Source organism: Chelon labrosus, assembly GCF_963514085.1.
Source record: "Chelon labrosus genome assembly, chromosome: 10".
Classification (NCBI taxonomy): domain Eukaryota; kingdom Metazoa; phylum Chordata; class Actinopteri; order Mugiliformes; family Mugilidae; genus Chelon; species Chelon labrosus.
Genome location: NC_140360.1, coordinates 15984857 through 16004483, shown reverse-complemented (window position 1 = coordinate 16004483; position 19627 = coordinate 15984857). Strand labels below are relative to the sequence as shown.

Genomic DNA, 19627 nt, shown 5'->3' with positions numbered 1-19627 from the left:
AACATCAGCTTACAGTGATTAACGTTACATCGCGTCTTTGGTCAAAAAAAATAATACTTAAATGTCGGTTTAGTCTGAGGCATCAAGTAAATGTTAAACCTTTCACTGCAGCCTCGACGGAAAACAACTGGACTTTAGCCAAGTGCGTTTTACGAAAACACATTAGGGAATCATTTAAATTTACGATGTCCTTTAACGCATCCTAACTTTATTTTTGATTTAGGACTTGGCGAAAGCTTCCGTTATCAAGTGCGCCATTCTTATCTTGTCTCTTCTCTGTAAAATCAGTTTGTTGGCAGGCAACGCGTCAACGAATCTAAAATTAGGAGTTCATCTAAATGAGAAATCTGAAAATCATACACATTTCCATTTAAACCGTGGGCTAAAATCAGGCACGGGCTAAGACAAAGGCTAATGGTTTTGGTGCACCGGCTGCAAAGCCCGCCTGCAAATTAAAGCCAATCCGTATGTGCCTGACAATAGAAACATCCATCGCTCTCTTATAGTGCATTATGGTAATTTTTATATCTTTAGGAGCCCGTGCGGCTGTTTCTTTAGTCTACAGTCCTCTTGCGACAATATTTCACTCACACACAAAAAAAAATGGAGGACACTTTAGTCACAGTTGTTGCTGCAGCTGAAATTGGTGTGATAAATTATTTCATGAGGAAAAGTAGGCCAGCAGTTCCAGTCCACCACACCTTCAGTGCGCGGCTCAAACCACAGGCCCAGAGGGGAGGCTGAAGTGCCCTGGAGGAATACAAACTGGCGACGGCTGCGGTGTTTTATTCGGATTGAATCAGCATATAGAAGTATAGGCGATTCAATGCCACCTACAGGCGTCACTATCTCAACGCATCGTTCAAGCTTCATAGCAGTGAGCGTTGGGTTAAACAATATAAACACGCACAAGGTGGACTGCTGTCTTTAGTCCCTCTCCAAAGTAGAATATTGTTTCTGAATAGGTTTAGTCCCCGCTGAACATTTAAGCTCAAGGTCGTGCATATTTCTGAATAACGGTTACTTAATAATGCGACAGTGAATCAACCATATTCGACAACTTTCATGTTATTTAAATTTGCATCCGCATATATGAAGAGCCACTGTATTTACATAAATAAATATACTTATTTCCTATTATTTATACAAACAAGAAATTATCAGGAGAAGAACATGGATCACGTGTCTTACTGGTAACGTATTTAGGTTGTTTACAGCACTGAGCTCCACATTACTACTCCAGTATAGCGTATAGATGTGATACTGTTTGCCTATTTTTCGTTTTTCATTTGTGCTTTGTAATGATGTGTCAAACAAATAAAGCCTGAGCTACTCTGAGTTTTCCACTTGTTCCCGTGATTCTTTTATGTTGAAATGTACGTGGCCATGCCAGCTTTGCACCACACATTACGTATTTGCTGAACTTCATTTAAACTGCTTTCATTTCAGAACTGAAGTCATAAATTAAAATAATAATAATAACATGTGCGTAGACAGACTTGTACCAAGGAGCCGCTCTGCTGAAGCTTCATCCTTTTGCTAGCATAGAAATTCTGATGCAGCATAAGATATTATGTTATATCTATCTGAGATGCAAGAACATTACTATTTCTGTTTTTATGAAAGGCCGCTCAGTGTTTCCACTCCACATACCGTTCCTGACTTCATTTTTGTGACAGGAACATTCCCACCGGCAACTCTTCCAAATCAGGAAATCAGCACCATGGAGAGCTCCTGTAAATGGAAGAAAAGAAGATCCACTGACTTGTGGAACAATTATGTTATTAACCAGTGCTGATTACCAAAAAAATTCCACATTTTCAGCAACACCTAAGACTGAATGTGTACAGGAAATATCAGATGGATCCAGTTTATAATTTTTTTTTTGCCCGTTGTCTTTGTCCACTAAAATGGCCAAATCTGTTTCATACATGGTAAAACCTGTGAGCCTGCAGACCACTTGAAGTTGCTGAAACACATGCCTGATCTGATGACGGTACAGTATTTACAGACTGAGAATACACAGCTGTTAGGAGTGTGGAGAAAAACGACAACAGAAAGAAACAATTCCAGCCTAGAAATCTTCTCGCTGACATTTAACCACTACAGGGCTTCCCTGCTTTGTATAAGGTCACTACAGATGACTGTTTAGTTACTAACAAAGAATTGATGAGCTCAAGACAGAGTAATTTCTGAACGGACAGTTTATTAAGGCTTGACTTCTTTGATAAAGAAAAACCAAGATAGATCTCTCGAACAAGGTACGTCCACTACAGCTGTGGCCTATAAGATAATCAATATTTATTTAGTATTTCGTGTCATTGATCGTTTCGAGTTCATAAATATTCTTTGTTGGCTAACCTGACATCCGTCTTGCAGAAAACATCTTCAGACAGTACACGTAAGCCCTGTGCCAAAAAAATCACAACCAGTTCATGCTTCCCGAGGCGCAAACACGGCTGTGGCTGCGACAGTCTTCTGTGCCATCCTCTAGCTTTTCATCTCCCCTCGACTCAACACTGCTTGGACAGAAAAGCGGTCGTGAAGACAAAACACGTGAAGGCCGTTCAGCGTATTGCTTGGATCAACCTAGCTATTGATTAGTGCAGGCAGGAAGGAGAAGAAGGGCTACCGTTAGTGGTCAGTTCTCTAGCTTGCAGGGGACACGCTGCAGGTTCAAACACAATGCAGCTTCACGCGTCTGGAAATACTGATGTGAAGCCTCAGCAAAGAGCAGAACGTCTGCCAGTGTTATGAGAGAAATCAATACAGACCGTATAACATACACATTTTCAAACATCTTCTGAAAACACAAACAACTTATTCTCCAGGAGACATAAGCTAAACAGGTGCATCTCACGTTAACCTTTTCAAATATTTTAAACAGAAAACCGAATGGGGGATCCGAAAACTGAGTTTGGTTACAGCGAGGCTACATCAGATTGAAACCCTTACACAAATTCACAAACGAGCAACAATCCCTTACAACGAAAGAGACAGCTCTGTCTACAGCAGCATTCCTTTCAGCATCGTAAACTTGCAACCGACAAAGCACTGAATTGACGACCCCAAACTAATCAAGAGGAGAGAGCCTGCTTATCTCTCAAACAAATAATCCGCACCTCCAAAACGCTCTGAAGTGAGTGACAGCAAAACAGGGGCACTGTTATTTTAAACAGACTGTTAACCAAACAACAGCTCTCTCACCTTAAAGACAGCCTGCAGGGAGGATAATAGTGTTAACATCTCCAGCAGACAGTTTTGCAGCTTGCCATGCATGGCCACACACACATCTATTAATGACAGTATGTTTTTAATAACCAATCTTTTTCTTTTCTTATTTTTTTCTTCATTAACATACTTCAGAAGTACTTTATCAATAGAATCAGTCTAAAACAAACTATAGTTGAAACAACCGAAACAAAAAAACACACAGAAACCACATTTCATTCTTATTTTTTTCTTACTCGATAGTAAATCAGTTACATTAATTTTTAGGTTATACATTTTTAGGCTTTCTCCATGAATATATAGGCTCCTACGTTAAAGCTTAGCATTACGACCAACATGATAGACTTAGCAAAACCAAATTCAAGGGAAGAAAGAAAAAAAACACAAAAAAAACTGAGGATTAAGACAGAATGACGGTGAATGGACAAAATGTGAACTCTCCCCCTTTTCTTGAGGAACAAAAAATGCAATAGCAACAATTCATTCAATGTAGCAGTTACATCGTTACATAATTCTGATGAAGCAATTTAAAATGGTGGATGCGACAATTCTCTCAGACTGGGTTGTGTGCACAAGTAGAATCTCCTGATGAAACATACAAAAGACCGCATTCAAGACGAACACCAAAAGAAAGCAAAAGCATAGGGGTGTCAAAGATGTCGATAGTACAATTTTTGATTTAAATGGTGAGAGTTCTGGCTGTGGAGGACACATCCGTTATTTCTTTCCCAGAGGCCTTTGCAATTCCTCCTCTGAAATGTCTCAAGTCCCGTGTGACTTCACACTATCCCTGATTTCTCCAGCAGTGTCACTGTTTGAGCAGTTCTTTTGAGAAGTCATCAATAATTAGAAAAAAAAACATTAAGGCTCCAGAAAAAAGGTTTTCTGAAATGAAAATTGTCAGTAGTAAGCCAAAAAATAGAGATTTTGTCGATTTGAATGAAAAATAGATAAACCATTGAAGTTTTATTATCGCACAGTTCCAAGTCCGACATTGCCTTTGGGATCCTCCAACCCTGTTGGCACAGTTAAGCCTCTGAAGCATGGCAATGTTGCCCCCAAATGGACAAATAGGGGCAGGACACATCCGTTCCTGATTGTACTGAAATATAAAGTGGCAGATGTTTTTTCTCCATGGTGCAGTCAAACCCTGATTTAATTGTAGAGAAGAGGGGGGTTGGAGCAAGAGAGAGAAAACCAGTCTGATGAGAGAAGAGTACGTTATGGAACGGGAAGAAAAAAATATATTTAAAAAAAAAAAACTGAACCGAAGAGTGTGGAGGCGACTAGGTAATACATTAAATCAGCTTGTTATCCCTGCACAAGAAGTGGTGGTACATGGGGCAAAAAAAGCACAAGTCTCGACAATGGCAGAGATTCACCAGGATTAAATAGAAAAAAAAAATGAAGGGCTTGTTTGCATTTTCATATTCTTCTGTCTCTTAAATCAAGTCCTAGTGTAACTGTTGATCAAGCCAAGAATAAATGTCTTCTATTGTTTATTCCTGTTTTGGCGCTCCTGTTTTGAGAAAGAACACAAAAAACAGAATTGATTATAAATGGAGGAAGCAGTGATCCAACAGTGAAATAACATCTTCACCATGTCAACTCATCAGTGACGCAAGTAAATATGGTAGGTCTTTACCTGATCCAACCGAGAGCGGTTCTGTATCTGAGGAGGTTCAAAAGTCTGTGGAAATGAGCAAATAAGAGGACAAACACAAACATTAGCCTCTCATAAATCAACAGTCAAGTATACAGTAAAGGAGGCAGCATCTATCCAGGTAAGGTTTGATTTTCTAGTGAAAGGAACCATAATTTTGCTGTATTTAAGGAAACACCGTAAGAAGACTGAACCCACCTTGCGCACCACCTCCTCCTCTTCCTGCTTCTTCTCATAATGGGAGAAATCATCAAAGATGGAGGTGGTGTGTTTGTAGGTGGCGATGATCTTTAGCACCTGCTTGGCCTTCTCCAGAGGCACCTCCTGGGTATCACGGGAGTTGGTCACTGGCTTGTTGTCGTTGTTCTCCAGGCGGATGTGGCGCAGTTGGCTATTAGGCACGTCCTTAACAAACAACCAGTCCACATCAAACTTTCCCTTCCACTTGTCTTGTGCCCACACACCAGCACTGGTCCCATAGTCCACTGGTGAACGCATCTCTGCCACGCCGCAGAAATGACCACTGCCGTTGACACTGAACAGCAAGTACACAGGACCTTTGCCATTCATGGCCCGGAAGGCTGAGTCCAGCCGCTTGTTGCCATGCTCCGTGCTGCACCAGATGGAGTACTTGATGGATCGATGAATATCGTCCTCAGAGTAGCTCTTAATGATGAAAACACGACCGTTCTTCAGGTTCCATTCAAAGTCCTTGGGGTTGTAGCTATGGGAGGCACGCAGCTTTTCCAGCACTGGGTGGGACTCTGCACCAGGTCCCTGACTTGCAGATGTTTGGGGGCCATTGGTCCCACTACCAACCACACCCATGACACCACTACCGTCATGGCCAGGCCCGCCCTGTCCATAGCCTTGGTTACGGTTGCGTGGGGCAATCCAACGGGTCTGGGATTGTGGGGGCTGGGTGTGGTTTTGATAGGGCTGGGGCGGAGGCTGATGGTGCTGGTGATGGGGGTGCTGGGGCTGTAAGGCCATGGGCTGCATCTGGGGTTGCACCAATGACTGGTGAGGAGGGGGCTGCATGGGTCCTTGCTGCATGGGGCCTTGAGGTGGCATGCCATGAGGCAGGCCAAGCGGCTGCTGCTGTTGCTGCTGCAGCGGGGCTGTGGCTACTTTAGTCACTGGGCCCTTGTCCCAGGTCCCAATGTTCATGTTATGTTTGATGGGTGGTGGGGGAAGAGCTCCTCCCGGATTGGGCATCCCTGGCTTCACCTTAGCTTTCAGCTGCTGTGGTTTGGCAGGCTTGCTGGCAATGGCCGCCCAGGAGGTGGGTTTGGGAGGCATTCCAATAGGTGTCGCTCCATTTCCCGTGGCCGCCACCGCAGGTCCGCCAATCACAGATCCCACCGCCTTGACTCCAGAGCCCTGACCAGTGACATCCCCACTGATCTTCAAACCAACCATACCCTGCTCAAGGCTGTTCATACCAGGGGCTTTGTTCAGGGTGTCACTGTGAAAGCCCGTCTGACCATCAGGCACCAGAGTACCCCCCAAGGAGCTGGGAGGATAGCTATAGCTGCCACCGTAGGCTGAACTTTGAGTCTGCTGGCCCTGGGAACCGCTTGTGCCCCAAGCAGAGAAGGCAGGGTTTTCAGGGAAAAAGTTAAACCTGTGGGGGTAGATACTGCTTCCCAGGCCCCCCGGTTGGCCAAACACTGTGTCCGGCATGAAGTGATGGTCTCCATTACTCAAGGGTCCATACGGGGTGAGGTATGGAATAGGGGGGTCCCCACCTGTGGACCAGGGAGCCTCACTGAGGGGGTATGGAAATCCAATGGAAGGAGCGTAGTAGCTGGACAGGTAGGGGTCGGTTATGGACTGGTAGCTGTTGTTCTGAATGAATGAAAGCCACCAGAATCACAGGATTAGCAAGTAAAATACAATTTATTTAAAAACATTTAAAAGGTCTAAAACCTGTAGTTCTTATTTACAGATAATAGAAGTATTATATCAGATAAAGTTAAACCATGGAAAACAGTGTTTTTTATGCAACTGTGTACACATTTGCCTCATAGTGGCATTTCATAATAAACAATATCCTCCAAAATAATGTACAGCAAGATGGAGAATGGACTTTACCTGAGTTGATTGACTAGTGAGGTATGGCTCAAAGTCATTGTCATGGACAGTCTCCTTCTGATGCAGTGAACCATTTTGCACTGCAGAAAAACAAAATTAACATTAACATCTAAATTTACTTGTATGGGTGACATTTTATTATTTTTTTTTTATTAGGTGAGAGACAGCAGCAACTCATATAGCTTACAACAGATTTGATGCTACTAATAATGCTACTGAAATATTTAAACCATAATAAGTGTATTTTGTTATATTATTTTTTTAGTGGTGCACAAAGCCATACCGATTATATCAAGTTAAACCCACAGTTTAGTGCTCAGATCTGTCTATCCCTACTGCATGCGCTTTTCCAATAAATAAAAATAAAATCAAAATTAGTATGCCATGTCAGGGATCCCTGTGGCCCTTGAAACAACCCTATTCTGGAGGTGAATCAGGCTGTGGCCTGCTGCCTGCCAGACCTGTAGGTGAAGGATGACTCAAGACCTGCCATTCACTCCACCTCTTCCAACAATAGCACTAGATCAAACACGACTTGTGAAATCACAAACAACACAATAACAAGGCCTTATGTACTGACAATAATGGATTACCTGTAAATATTTGTACAGGTAATACACAAAAGTACAACACAAAGTACATGTAACTGCTTGTTTATATTTAAAGCATCTGAGTAGATTCTCACCCTTCCAGGTCATGGTATATCTAAGACAAAGACAACTGGACTTGAGTTGTTTTCTTGAAAATGTTTCCCCACTCATCATGACAAAGCTACACGGATGAGTGGAGAAAAGTCTTTAAGAAAACTCAAACAAGTCCAGTCAGTTGCCTTTCCATTAAATACATAGATTCAAAAGAACTTAAATGTTTATTGTATTTAAAGTTACACCTAGATATTTTGGATCTGAAATGCACAACATCTGTAAGCTCAGCTGAAAAGAGACTGTTGTCTGGTTAATTTTACTGCAGCTGCAATGGATTCTGTGGAATATGACGGACCATCATGACATGACAATGACAATATGGTTATTCACTGTCATCCATTGCTATAAAGAGGTTTCTAAACTCAAAGACATTTTCAATCACATTAGTCTGTCTGAGACATCACATATTTTTACCACTAGTAGATAACCTTAAAATATTTTGTATGTATTTCAGACTATCAGCAAAATTATTCAAAGAAAAGTCATCTCTCTCCAAACTTGGGCATTCATCCACTAAAGTGACAGATGATGCCAAATTAACCTGTCACTAAGGTTACATTATTTCATCTGTACCTTTTCACACTGTACCAATCTTCATTATAATAACAGCATAATGTTATTTGTTCTTCTCAAATATTGTGAGGCCTGCCAGAAGTGTATGTTAGAGACAGAGAATAAGATTATTCAGATTAATTTGGTGAATGTAGGCCCAGAATAAACATATATCTGTACTTCCCAACTCACCTTTAGTTTGTCCCTTTGATCTCTGCATCCAGGTTGAATCATAAAAAGAAAAAAAAAAAGAAAAGACTGGGTTATTTTCAGCTGTCTGAGATTTCAATTGTATGTTAGGACTGGGCACAGTCCTAAATGTAACCAGTTTTATGCCAAGAGGCTGAACATAAGACTACTTCCTGAAGAGAGGCAATGCAGAACATTTACCCGAGGCTCTCTGTAGTTTAAAGGACCTGATGTTTATAGCTGGCTGCAGAAGTTACTGCCAGTTATTTAGTGTATTACACATTTTAGTGTACAGCTAATGATAGTTTATTAAGCAGCTAATGCTAGCGTTGATTCACGCACAACTTTGCTAACAAACGTAGACCCCTTAAAATGGCTTTCCCTCACGCCAGTGGCGTTAATGCAGCTTGTAACCGAGTTTTTCCAGTAAAAGACTGAAAGCAACTCGGTCAGCTCAGACAACATAATACCTATTCAGTGAATACTGAAACTTAGTATTCACTGAATAGGTTAGCCTGAGCATTTCTGTAAATCTGTTTACCCTAACTAGCATTAGGTTTCTCGTCTCAAACCTTAAGGTTGGGACTTTTTCCTCTTATGTCGTTAACAAAACAACAATTCTGTTAAATATGCATTTGACAGTGGACTGCGTGCTAGATTATATGTGTAATCTTTCTAACAAGTTAATTAAAACATATAACAATTTCACGGAATGTGGCTAACTTGCTAGCTACATGCACCGGCCAACGCTAGTGGCTAGCTAGCACTTCCGAGGAATAGCCGTAGCCCAATAAATCGTTAACGTTAGCAGGTAGCTAGCTTGAAAGCTCTCTACAGGCGAGACACATCGTCCTTCCTACCTGAGGGTCAATGCTTGTGGCAGACATAATTCATTAAGCAAGTCCCTGGATTCGCACAGAGCCTGAGCTTGTGACTGAATTTCAACCCCCGTGATTTGAAAGCAAGTTCACAGCTCAGTTGCAGTTAGCTTCGTGGCTAGCTGTGCCGCTTAGCGTGTGGCTAGCAGTAGTAGCGCAGGCTCAGCTGTAGATTTTCCGCTGTGTGGACGTATCCCAACTTCCACAGTTCAAGTCTGTCGCCTCGGATACTGTGTCCGAAAGCAATCAAGTCCTTGTGCAGGTCTTCAGTTTCACGGTACGTGTCGCCGAATTGACCTTTCGGATGTTGAGTATTTCTATCTTCGGTTGCCTCTTACTTTGTCCTTTTTTTATTCCACAGAGACAGAGAGCCCTCTTCAGTTACGTTAAAGCCCAGTACACTTCCCCAATGGCTGCTCCATCCGGGCTTTGAGCCGCCGCTGTAGTTCACGTCGTTCCCCGCGGGGTGGCAAAAGTTTGAAGCATCCTCTCCATTAACTGGACACACAAGCTAACGTCTGTGATTTAACGATACAAAAATAACTGATGGGCCCTAAGTCATAAACATCGACACTCCAGCTGAACAAGTTTACTCTTTTACTGGAAACTAGTGCTATTTTCTGCAACATCTGTGGGTGTAAACAGAAACAGCGCAAAGAGGAGGTGTCAGCAGACTGTGTGTGATTTTTCTACAGCCTTGGATCTGACACTGCAGCTCAGCACAGTGTTCATATTTGTGGAATTTAAACTACAACATAATAAGGAGGCAGTCGAGTAAATGTTTAAGGTATCAGTATTTGTCCTCACGTTATTAGGTGTCCAGCCTGCACCCAGTTCTTTTTTTTTTTTTTTTGGCAGGTAAAGTAACATAACACCTGTGTTGGTCTTGGCAATCAAAACATGATTAAGAATAGATCATGAACAGGTTTGACTGAGCTGTAATAATAAAAAAAAATAAAAAAATAAAAATAAAATAAAACATTACCCCCTTTCACCAGCAGGGGGTAGCAATGATAGATTCACGATCCCCCAAATTGAGTCAAAGGTCAACATTTTTACCTGTAGCCTAAATATGTGAATATGAAGATCAGATCTCTGTATTACTATTAATATTAGCAGTAACGTGTTTGACTTTATTTTTCAAAAACCCATGCACCATAAGAGCTATTTAAAAACTGTTTTGTGTAGATTATGTTTTTACTTGGCTTTACTTGGCCTCTCATCGCTGGTTGTCGAGAATTTTAAAATGTACTATAGCCAGAATAGAAAGAAAATCTGTCATCTTACAATTAATCTTGCAAGCTCAAGTCAAAAGCCGATACCTATAGAATAAACAAGAAAAATAAGCTTTTTCTATTCGCTATCAGCTGTATTCTTATACATTATAAGTTAAATGGTTTTCTGTTATTCAGCTGTGAGCTTTTAGTTCTTGTGCTTACTTCTGTTTTTAACGACTCTTCATTTATTAATCACATTAGTTGTAAGGCTACGGCATGCTTCCGAAGTGATTTACATGCTGAGCCTTTTTTTCCTGAGAGGTGGAGCTACGTGGCATGTTCAGGTTGTCATTCATTCAAGGATCAATGAGCATACGTTCTGGCATTCAGGGGATTTTCTGGAAAGCAGTCTCCCGTAGGCCACGGTGCAGGCCCCCGCAGCTGATCATATTATTTCAGCTGGTGTGCTGCACTCACCTTCAGTGTGCGCTCCACTATGGACTGCAAAACGGAAGACTGGCACAGGACTAAACGAGAAAGGAAAACCTATATGCCGCAGAATGACGGGTGACAGGAGAACTATGCTGCACATCCTCGAGGAGCCTCGGATGCGAGGAGAAGCGGAGAGACTTCAGACGTTTCAGAGCTGGCCAGCAGATGCACCTGTCACATCTGGCGACTTGGCCAAGGCGGGCTTCTTCTTTCTAGGCCCCGGGGACAAAGTTCAGTGTTTCTGCTGTGGAGGGATTTTAAGATGTTGGGTTCACGGGGACGGCCCAGTCCAGGAACACAAGAGACATTTCCCTACTTGCGGTTTCATACAAGGTCGATCTGTGGGAAATATTCCTCTCCAGGCTGGGTCCTCTGACTCTGTAGATGGGCAGCTGTTGAGTCAGCTCCAGAGGATGACTATGGATGACCAGGGAACAGCGGGACAAGCAGTATACCCTGAGATGGAAGCAGAGGAGTCCCGCCTCACCACTTTTCACAACTGGCCAACTGACGCCTCAGTCCAGCCAGATATTCTTGCCAGAGCAGGATTTTTCTACACAGGTACTCCATATCTCACTACAAAGCCTAAAAACATTTGTCAAATCATTTCTTTAATAGTTTATTAGCAACATGTAAGTATCCATTGGTGTGTTGCATTCCACGCTGACCGAGTCACTGCTAGAGTGTCCCCTCTATGAGAGTGAGTTCATTGTACAATTGTCCTGCTGAGTCATGATGTTGTGGACAGAACAACCTGGACAAAGCTGGGGCTGCTAAAGAAGGAGGACTGGACAGCGGCAGGCAATACACAACACAGTGTGGACACAACATCACAATCACCAAAACAAAATAATGTAGTCAAATAATGACCAATAACGTGTGAATATGTGGTCATTTTGACCGCGTCATAGACGGGTCAGGTCACCTTTATTGTAACTTTTCCAGCTCGTTGCTTGTGCACAACTTTCAAACATTACAAATTTACCTGTTTATTTATTTATTTATTTTCATTTATGACAGCCTTGCAAGTGTAAAGATAGTTTCTGTGTTCACTCACGAAGCTGCAAAGATTCCTTGCCATGAGAGCGTTTTCACAGTAGCCTTGTATCACAGGTCACGGTGACAACGTCAAATGCTACTTCTGTGACGGCGGCCTGAGGAACTGGGAGACAGGCGACGACCCCTGGCAGGAACACGCCAAATGGTTTCCACGGTAACAACACTGACTTTCAGCTGAATACATAATTTACCCCCACTTTTTACGTATACAGTACTACACATAAGTTTTAGATGCTTTCGATGTTAACAATCTTGTCGGTCGTCCAGCGCCATCAGAGAGAGTTCATCTGTTCACTCCGTCTCATATTCATTCTCTGGGATGAGATAACAATCCCAAACGTACAGCAGAGAATAAACAACTATATTCAGTCACAAGAAGAACAAAGAGTCCTGTGACAAATGGCCCCAATAGATCAGTGACGTCAACAACCTGGAGTTATTTTGAGATTATATATAGAGAGCGAAGCAATTGAGAGTCAAGTTTGCAAAATACATCACTGTGTACACGCAGTCAGGACGTGGAGTTATTGCATGGGCTTGGCATGGCTATAGTTAGGATTTTACAGACACAAGCATCTATAGAGATACTGCTTACCGGTATCTGTACTGCACAAATACTGCTGTGGTTTAAAGGCAAATGGTACAAACTTCATAAACATGTGGATCTGAGTTGGGCTTATTTTGGTTTGCTGTAGTTTTATTAAATTCATTGATTAAAAAGAAACTATACAGGCTTTACGTTTAGATATTAATATTAAAATCTTTGCACAGCACTGCATTTATATACACACAGACAGACGCATCCCCATTACAGATGACATATATAGTATGTGTGTATATACATACATTATATAGGCATTGCAGATTATAAAGAAACCTCTTTTTTTCTCAGATGTGAGTTCTTAATTCATTCAAGAGGGCAGGAGTATATCAGCAACATACAGGATACTCATTTTCATCTGGGTGAGACTGTGGTGAGAACTTTATTCCTCTTATTTAGACATTATAACCTCTACTGTTCGTCATTGTTGCATTTAAATAATCCTCGACTTTGATTGCAACTTCAAAATCTCACCTTTCTTCTAGGGAGGATCACAGACATCCGCAGGCAGAGACATTGGCTCCAGAAATGGTAAGTCAAATAAAACTAAAATGAGGCAGAGAATCGGCGCCACGCACCAAAAACCTCAACAAACCTAATTCCTTTCTGAGCAGCCATGAAAAACAATCTAAAAGCCTCCTGATCTGATGGCGGTAATTATCTCTGCATATCCTGTACTGCAAGGAATTAAACTGTCAACATGCAGTCTTGCTTGTTCACACAAAAGGCGCAGGGTTGAGGAAACATTATGACTCGCACAGCAGGTGCAAAATGCAACGACTTGATTGACTCACTCTTAACTCAACCCGGGCGTAACACTCAGGTAGGAATGCAGATCTGATGGATGAAAGCGTACCGTGCACAAGATCTATTTAAAATCTCTAATAAGCCACTGAGCCGACCCTCGTTGGGAGAAAGCAGGTCTATTTCTTTGTGAGGCTGCTGAGAATGAAATTAATGCATGTTCAATTACCTGAGCTAATGTTTGCTCTAGGATGGCAGTAATTAGGGAGCGCTATGGAAACCTGATGACTATTGCTCATGGTTGCAGGGCAGTCATGAGAGGGCAATTATTCCATACAATGAAGAAAGCACAATTATAATCCATTTTCGCAGAAGTGTGAGAGGGTTGTGTGTTTTGAAATGTTAAGATATTGGCAGACAGAGGTAAGCTGGGTGCTTCACTCGTCTTACAGAATCATTTATGTGTGGTGCATGGGCCAGCGTAAGCTAGACTGCTTCTCTTATACCATATTCCCCTCTCCTCTCTATCCCCCAGATTTGGTCGTGGGACTGGGGGCTTCATCCGCCATGCTTTCACCTGTGGTGCAGACTGTGCTCCAGATGGGCTTTGAAGCCAGCGTGGTGGAGAGCTTAGTCCAGACCAAGTACCTTCTGACAGGCCAGCACTACACATCTGTATCTGATCTGGTTAGTGATGTGCTGCAGGCTGAGGAGGAGGACAGACAGAGGGAGCCACAGAGCAGAGGTAACAGCCAGCAGTGTTTAAATTTACTCAAGTATAGTACTTACTTACTATTTCAAGGTATTTATACTTTACGTGAGTGAGTTAATTCTCTGCTACTTTATACTTCTGATCTATTACAGTTCAGAGGAAAATATACTGACAGGGGTTGCCTACATTGTCTTTCTGGGGTCCCTTGTCACATTTCAGATGGCTAAAACTTCTCAGATAATTTCATTTAAATAACTGTTTAGATCCTAGTAAGATACAATTATTCAATATTTTGCAAAACAAAAGTTAAAGTGACAAAAATTTGTATCCTTGACAAGCTATATCAGTTAAATGCTGTTAAATATTACATCAAAAAATACATGAGATTTCTACAGGACCAATACTTTTGATACGATTTACAAATGAATCTTTTTTTTTTTTTGCCTGATAATTGCTGAACTCACCAGTCTCGACAGGAAACCCTTTGAGATTCAGACTACTACTACAAGAGCCAGTCATTTCTCACGAGTTAATTAAAATGTATTTTTCCTTCAGAATTGTCACATCTTTTTCCTGTGAACAAATTTAATTCAGTGTTACAATGGGTGTTACTGAGTTCATAATATGTCTGGTTGACATTTTCATGTGTGCTTCAGAGCCAGAGACGAGGCAGGGCTCTGGTGCAGGAAATGTAAGAACACCGGCACCCATCAGAGAGAAAGGTCAGTGGACAACATCTGTGTGATTTACAAGAAATCATATATTTTGTGCTTGTAGCAGTTAACCAAATTGTTTGTTTGTTGTTTTTCTCCAACAGTTAAGAACCCCAGTCCAGAGGAGCTGCTGAGGCAGCTGCAGGAGGAGAGGACCTGCAAAGTGTGCATGGACAAGCTGGTGTCCATCGTCTTCATCCCCTGTGGTCACCTGGTGGTTTGCGGTGACTGTGCCGCCAGCCTGCGCCACTGCCCCATCTGCAGAGCTGTCATCAGAGGCAGCGTCCGTGCTTTTATGTCCTAAGGCAGGTGGTGAAAATCCGCCCTTATACAGGTGTTGCGTGAGTGGCCTTGAGTTTTCCACTGCACTCTTTCCACCCCCGTTAAACAAAGAGTGCCGGTTGCTTGCTGACAGATAATTTTCTATATTAAAGCTGTACCACTTGTGTATTGTCGTCATTGTGTTTTCACTCAAACAACAAGAAAACACTAAATACTTAATGACACACAAAAACATTAAAAGAACACATTCTTTTTTTTATTATTAACAAACACCTATTTACATGAACACAAAGCACAGTTCTGGATAAATAGGAGTACACAATCAGGTCACATGAGTTCGGAGCAACACAGGACGCGAAACAAAAGATGACAAAAGATAATCTTTTCCACTTTCTATACAAAGAAAAATATATCTACAAAGAGGTGGAATCTTTTCAGTGGAGACTAGCACATACACAACCGTAACGGGCTTCAACTAATACCAGTCACCGAGGTTTGGGAATAGGATGTATTGCACTGAGAGGAAGACTAGTTTTTTTACATTAACAATTTTTCGTAGCATTTTACTACAAATACTGATTATGATACAGTTTGAGGTGCTTTGTGTTTCTTCTAACACATACACAGACCGGTTAGCTTACCAGGAGCGTGTAAACCTTAAATTATAAAGACAATAATGACATACTGTAGAAATGATTGCATCTCTCCAAGAGAGATGTGACCAATCAAATCAAAATGGGTTCATTCTCATTGTTGCGAAATTGGCCGTCAGAGTTGGTCAGATGATATTGTAACAGTTCGGACAATTGGCAGTGAAGCATATTTAAATATTACAGAGGAATCTGACACACACTTGATATTTTTAGCTGCGGATAAGAGATTAAAAATAACTGGGAACGAAATGAACAAAAACGTCTTTGTTCACAAAGTCTTTTGACTATAGACAAACAAAAATAATAATAATAAGCTTAGCGGTTTGACAGCCTTGCAAGTGCAAAGTTTCTGCCTTTACACCAAGAAATCAAACAAATGTCATTGTGATAAGAATCTGCATTCAAACGTAGAGGGTGACAAAATCTTAACCTTAATGCTGTAGCATGCGATGTAACGGTGAAGACACAGTGGAAGAAATAAAAGGTGGTCAGGGCAGAGCGCTGACCTAAATGTGGAGGTTTGCGCCAGAAACTCAGTCGCACTGCAACTTGTGCGTGACCACTTTGAACACCAGAGGTCAGTGGTGACTCACACAAACAGCAAGGTGACAGGAGCTCTGACAACGTCTGACTTTGTTGTGACAAATCAAACATGAACACACACAAAAAAAGTGCCAACGACCAGTATTGGAGATGTGATGCGTGTTTGTGCACTTGAGCCTAAAATAAACGTTGCTGGGTCAGAATAAAAGACATCGACAGCTCAGAAGAAGCTTTAAGTTAAAGCTGAACCAACGTATACACTATGAGTTTAAGATGCCAATTTTGTATTTTTCTAATATGCTGTACACATAATTACAATGCAAACCCTGTCCAAAAACATGCTATTAAACAAACACAACTGAGACTAGCATCATGGAGAGTTTAAACTGAGAGGAGACGAGGTATCCAGGTACAGCTATGCTACTTCTGCACCAAAGGTCATACCCAAACATCTAGACAATGGGCTACGTGTGCAATATGAAGAGTGAAACAATTCCTATTGTTTGATTCAAGTTAAACACATGCAGTGTAACCTTTGCACGGGAGTGTGTAATGACTGTCTTTGCCAGATCTCAGTAATTAAGAGGAGAACTGAAGTGAAAACAAAGCTTTCAGCGTATTGTCTAACACAAATACCCGACACGTCAAAAATACTGCCGTTGCTGTGGCGAAAATAGTCACAATTATAATAAGACTCCAGAAATAAAAGTAAGACTTGCATGCCATTCCGTGTGTTTGAACACCTTTTACACTCATTTGAGTTCTTGATAGTTCACATTCAAATTTCTAAATTGAAAATTCTTCCCCTCCTAGTTCCATTATTTACATTTTCTATTTCTGACAGATGCCCCTGTAGGTTTGGCGCTTTTGTGCTTTTGTTCCCTCCCAGCCCTCTACCTCTCCACTCCCCTGCCCCTTCCTGCTTTGCTTCTGTATTTATGCACGCAGATCCTGGACTAAAGTAAACAGGCAGTGCACAATAGCTCATTCCACAGGCTCCACTGTAATTCAGCCCTCTGGCCAAGATCTGAGCCGAACCAGCAATAATATGCTAAATCACTGAGTCCTCTAAGACACTGTACCACAGAGTGGGAATGCTGGGCAGTCCCTGATTACATACACAATGTATTTATATGCTGTACATGTTCTATACAGTCACGGTCCTGGGGAGTATTAGCTCATGTTGGTCTAGCAGGTCGTAACGGTGGGGCGCCAGCAGAGAACACAAAGAAAAGGATGGATGACTCTATAAATACACAAATGCTCCAAAATACAAGCATTGTTTTACCGTAATTCCCCAGTTCCCTGAACTCGTCACAATGGACCCAAACTGAGAAATGTTGGCTTTTCTGGGCAGCGCACCAGCAAATTACATGTTTAAAGTACAGAAATCCAGGAGGGGAGGAACGTCTGGTGTGCAGAAGTGCACTGGGATGTTTGTGTCAAAACAGGCATTTCGTCTCCGTGGGAATTTGCTGCATCACCTTCTAGCTGGGTGCTCTCCTACTTACGTAGACCTGGAGAGGACAGAAACATGGAGGGCGGAAAGGGGAGAGGGTTAGCACTTGTTGGGTAACTCACACAAAGAGATGTACACATTTAGATCCACACACACACACACACACACACAGACACTTCCCTGGATACATTTATCCAGGATATAACTACCAGTAGGTTCTGGAGATGAAAACTTCCTCCCATTAGAGACGGAGCTGATTAAACTGTCAAGAAGCTAATAAAATATTCATTTCATGTTGGCAGAGAATTATTACATGACTTCGCAGGCTTATTGTTATTAAGTTCCCTGCACGACTTAATTGATTAATCCAATATCAGAGAGAATTTTGTATGTTTTTCTGCATGTGTCTCCATTAGTAAATGCCCGTGGCGTGAACACATATATAATATACTACACACTAACAGAAAACACTGCTATGAAAGAACTTCATATTCCCTAGGCCAATCTTACAGGATGTAGGACATTTTAACCGTAGTTTATGATTCAAATTTTTAGTTGCAGGGCAAACAACTCCCTGCACAATCTCTACTAGACAACGCTGTGTTGTAACCTAATGGATCTTGTTCAAATTAGAACAAACGAACAAATATAAACTCATGAAATGCAACCCTGTCTACATGCATTTACAACACAACATAAATCCACTCTCACAATGACATTTTAAACACAGGTACTAAGACACGCACCGCGGGATGAGTGCACACTCATACTTACAGGTAAACAGGCTTTAAGAGGAGATGAGATGGTTTCTCATTGACATGGTAGAGAGGGAATGGGTCAAATCCACCAATAAAATCAACTGAAAACGAAGGATTGAAAACAGAAATTATGGAGTAAATCAAAAGACAGACAATAAGACACTGAAGTAGGCAAAAAAAAGACACGCATGAGTTGAAAATTAAATGATAAAAACAACTTGAATGAGGAATGAAATGGAAACAAAAGACACAATGGGAACAGATGTTATGGAGGGACGTTGATAGGTAGGCACGTTGCCAAGAAACATACATGCTTTGAGTCTTACTTTTGGTTTTAACTTTGACAAAGTCAACAAAAGAAGGAAAAAGGAAAAAAACTCTGCTTTAACTTTTTTCATCTGTGCATCTGCCTCAAGCCAAAGGGAAAGCTCAGGAACAGGTGAACGCTTGCCAGCTGTCAAAACAGCCTAAACACTTTTTATCGCCCAGCAACAGAGGTGACCTTCAGCCACCAAATGAATGCTCGATGCTTTCTGTTTATTTCCCCACTTAAGAGTTCACACTCTAGGCTAGGAGCGGATGAGTGAACGAGTGGTTACAGTATGCCGAGCGAGGAAGAGGAGAGGCTTGTGGCGAAGAGCCGTGTATTTTTCACAGATGCTGAGAGAGATTTTTTTTGAGATGGCGGAAAAGGCTGGCGGCTTTTGAGGGGGACACAAAGGCTGAGTGGGAGAGAGGGGAGAAAGAGAGAGGGAGGACGGGGTGCGTCACGCTTGTCGATCTGATTGACAGGGGGGCCGGGGAGATTAAGTCAAGGCAGTGCACGTGAAAAAGGGCCAGCATGTCCAGGAGCTGCGAGTCTCCTGTAAACACCGTGAGGGGAGCGTGTTCAGTGGAAAAAGACACCAAACAAAAGCACAAGAGAATAACAGAAAACAGACAGATCGGTTACTTTTTGGAAACCAACAGCCGTGGGGGGTACAGCTCGAACCAGCCATGGAAAACTACTGTAAGGCCAAATCAGTTCCATCCTGATAAGAGGAGGCTGGGGTGGTCTGCTGAATGCTGATAGGTAGGCAG

At 41.9% G+C, this 19627-nt stretch overlaps 3 protein-coding genes across 3 annotated transcripts in view; 1 reads left to right on the top strand and 2 right to left on the bottom strand.

Moving 5' to 3' along the window:
• Positions 1-3444: 3444 nt before the first annotated feature.
• Positions 3445-10121, bottom strand: LOC311494360 (YTH domain-containing family protein 1-like). Its single transcript, XM_084553373.1, has 6 exons — positions 9297-10121; positions 8440-8461; positions 6992-7071; positions 5093-6745; positions 4877-4921; positions 3445-4750 (listed from the first exon to the last, which is right to left on the bottom strand). The coding sequence occupies exons 1-6, from the start codon at positions 9321-9323 to the stop codon at positions 4724-4726; spliced, it is 1854 nt and encodes a 617-aa protein (XP_084409499.1). The 5' UTR covers positions 9324-10121; the 3' UTR covers positions 3445-4723.
• A 637-nt stretch (positions 10122-10758) lies between these two features.
• Positions 10759-17165, top strand: birc7 (baculoviral IAP repeat containing 7). The gene is made up of 7 exons (XM_084553035.1): positions 10759-11584; positions 12137-12236; positions 12975-13056; positions 13169-13214; positions 13963-14172; positions 14796-14861; positions 14957-17165. Exons 1-7 carry the CDS (start codon positions 11092-11094, stop codon positions 15154-15156), a joined length of 1197 nt encoding a protein of 398 aa, XP_084409161.1. The 5' UTR covers positions 10759-11091; the 3' UTR covers positions 15157-17165.
• Positions 17166-17171: 6 nt separating this feature from the next.
• The window catches only part of nkain4 (sodium/potassium transporting ATPase interacting 4), a 41889-nt gene continuing 39433 nt past the window's right edge, over positions 17172-19627 (bottom strand). The window contains exons 6-7 of the mRNA XM_084553036.1: positions 18564-18648; positions 17172-17847 (exon numbers count right to left, since the gene is read on the bottom strand). Of these exons, the coding sequence (XP_084409162.1) occupies positions 17838-17847; positions 18564-18648 (95 nt within the window). The 3' untranslated portion in view covers positions 17172-17837. The remainder of the gene's footprint in view (positions 17848-18563; positions 18649-19627) is intronic.

Coding starts and splice junctions, on each gene's coding strand:
- birc7 (XM_084553035.1), top strand. CDS start 11,092: ATGACGGGTGACAGGAGAACTATGCTGCACATCCTCGAGGAGCCTCGG. Junction 12,237..12,974: donor CACGCCAAATGGTTTCCACG/GTAACAACACTG, acceptor TTTTTTTCTCAG/ATGTGAGTTCTTAATTCATT. Junction 13,057..13,168: donor TTCATCTGGGTGAGACTGTG/GTGAGAACTTTA, acceptor CCTTTCTTCTAG/GGAGGATCACAGACATCCGC.
- LOC311494360 (XM_084553373.1), bottom strand. CDS start 9,323: ATGTCTGCCACAAGCATTGACCCTCAG. Junction 6,746..6,991: donor TCACTAGTCAATCAACTCAG/GTAAAGTCCATT, acceptor TCATTCATTCAG/AACAACAGCTACCAGTCCAT. Junction 4,922..5,092: donor AGGAGGAGGTGGTGCGCAAG/GTGGGTTCAGTC, acceptor TCATTTCCACAG/ACTTTTGAACCTCCTCAGAT.